Genomic DNA, 1,620 nt, shown 5'->3' on the forward strand with positions numbered 1-1,620 from the left:
GCTGGGTAGTCCAGTCTGTCCTGAAGGTCTAATATTTACTGTGTTTTCTGTATTCTGGTCATTTTACTTTTTTAAAAATTGACATTTTGTATACACTTAAATCCTGTCCTAAAAATTATGATGGCAGTTTCAGACACAAGTGCTGTGTACTCTGCACATTTTACGTAATTTCTTCTAGATCTCTTTCTTAAATTGACTTCAGTATAGATGGGCCCGTGTAAATTTAACGGGGCTCAGTCCGAGGTTCAGCATCTGCCCACGTGTAAGTCGCTCTGTTCTAAGGGTGTAAGTCACTATGCTCTAAGGGTGCTGCCCTCTTTTCTGTTTGCCAGCTAAGTCCTGTTGTGATCAGTAAATAATAGCAGGATGGCTGTTGAGTTGTTTGGCCTGGCTTGTGGCTGTACGTAGCAGACTCCCACAATATTTCCCCTTCTTTGTTTATATTTGCAGGAGATTTATGAGGACGAATATTCTTGGAAAGAAAACAAGGAATGCTTTTGGGCAAATTCAGAAAAGTAACTGTACTCTTAAAAATAAAGTGTTCCTGTTCCTAATAAGCAGGCTGGTTTAGCTTTGAGTTGATTTTTACAGAGAATCTGTATGTTTTTACGTACTTGCTATAGAGATTTCAATCTGAATATTTTAATTAGGACTGAATGAAATAAGTGAGTAATAATTAGGGGGTTTAAGTGTTCTTGACTCTCCATTGAAATCATCACTGTGCATTTTAACATGGAGTTAGTTTGTAAAACAATCTTCCATAAAATTCTTGGCTGCAAGGTGTTTAGACCTCTGACATACACTGCTTTAATGCCTTTACGTTGGTAGCCTATGTTCACTGTCTGCATGGGAGGTCACAACAGGACAATCAGATTCTTTTTAATCTTAAAAAAAAAAAAAAAAGCCCTGAGTAGTTTAAATTTATATGACTGTAGAATCAGTTTGCAAGCTTTATGCTATTTTGACATTCTTGTAACATGAAAGCTACTTGAAGTAGATTAAACATTTTGGTACAGACAGAGAAGAAAATATAAACTATACCCCAGAGTTATTAACTTTTTAGCAGTGGTTACGTTCCAGTAGCTCTGTCTCACAGAAACATTTCTACTGTGCAGCTGATGTTACAAGTCCATTGCATTAAAAAAATATGGTCAGACCTGGATTCAAAGTTAGATCTAATAGTCCACCAGCAACAAACTTAGATTGGCAGTACACGCCAACCTGTAACTACCTAATGACATCCGGACGTGAGTTCTGAAGGAGCTTTTTGGCTGTGTAATTATATGGTGCTGCCGAAGAAAAAAAAGTCAGCTCTTATTACAGATAGGCAACTCTAAGTTTAATTAGCTTTAGTAGTTTGATTTCAGACACGTTAGGATGCAGAGTCATTGAGATGGGTTAGTTTCTCAAAGGAAAGTGAGTCTGTTGAACTTTTTGCAGTTTATATATGCATTTATATTCACATTTATAATTTTAATACGATTTTTCTCTTGTTACTGTCTTGAAACCTAGTTAAGACCGGCATAGTATGCCTCTGCTTCCACTGGAAACAACAGTCCGCTCATTGGAGTAAGATCATTTTATTTATATTGTTGTACTGTGCCGCAACAGTGTTTAGAT

General features: G+C 36.7%; 2 protein-coding genes across 3 annotated transcripts in view; both read left to right on the forward strand.

Annotated features, from left to right (window-relative positions):
- The window catches only part of LOC104508055 (molybdopterin synthase sulfur carrier subunit-like), a gene marked incomplete at its 5' end in the record, with an annotated part of 7,788 nt that extends 7,233 nt beyond the window's left edge, over window positions 1–555 (forward strand). Inside the window, one exon of the mRNA XM_010149529.1 lies at window positions 451–555. The remainder of the gene's footprint in view (window positions 1–450) is intronic.
- LOC104508054 (molybdopterin synthase catalytic subunit) overlaps window positions 1–557 on the forward strand; it is a 7,784-nt gene extending 7,227 nt beyond the window's left edge. For both annotated transcript variants that reach the window (XM_010149527.1, XM_010149528.1), the window contains one exon: window positions 451–557. In XM_010149527.1, coding sequence (XP_010147829.1) covers window positions 451–519 — 69 coding nt within the window. In that variant the 3' untranslated portion in view covers window positions 520–557. The remainder of the gene's footprint in view (window positions 1–450) is intronic.
- The last annotated feature ends 1,063 nt before the right edge of the window (window positions 558–1,620 follow it).

This window comes from Eurypyga helias, unplaced genomic scaffold (assembly GCF_000690775.1).
Source record: "Eurypyga helias isolate BGI_N326 unplaced genomic scaffold, ASM69077v1 scaffold38113, whole genome shotgun sequence".
Taxonomy (NCBI): Eukaryota; Metazoa; Chordata; class Aves; order Eurypygiformes; family Eurypygidae; genus Eurypyga; species Eurypyga helias.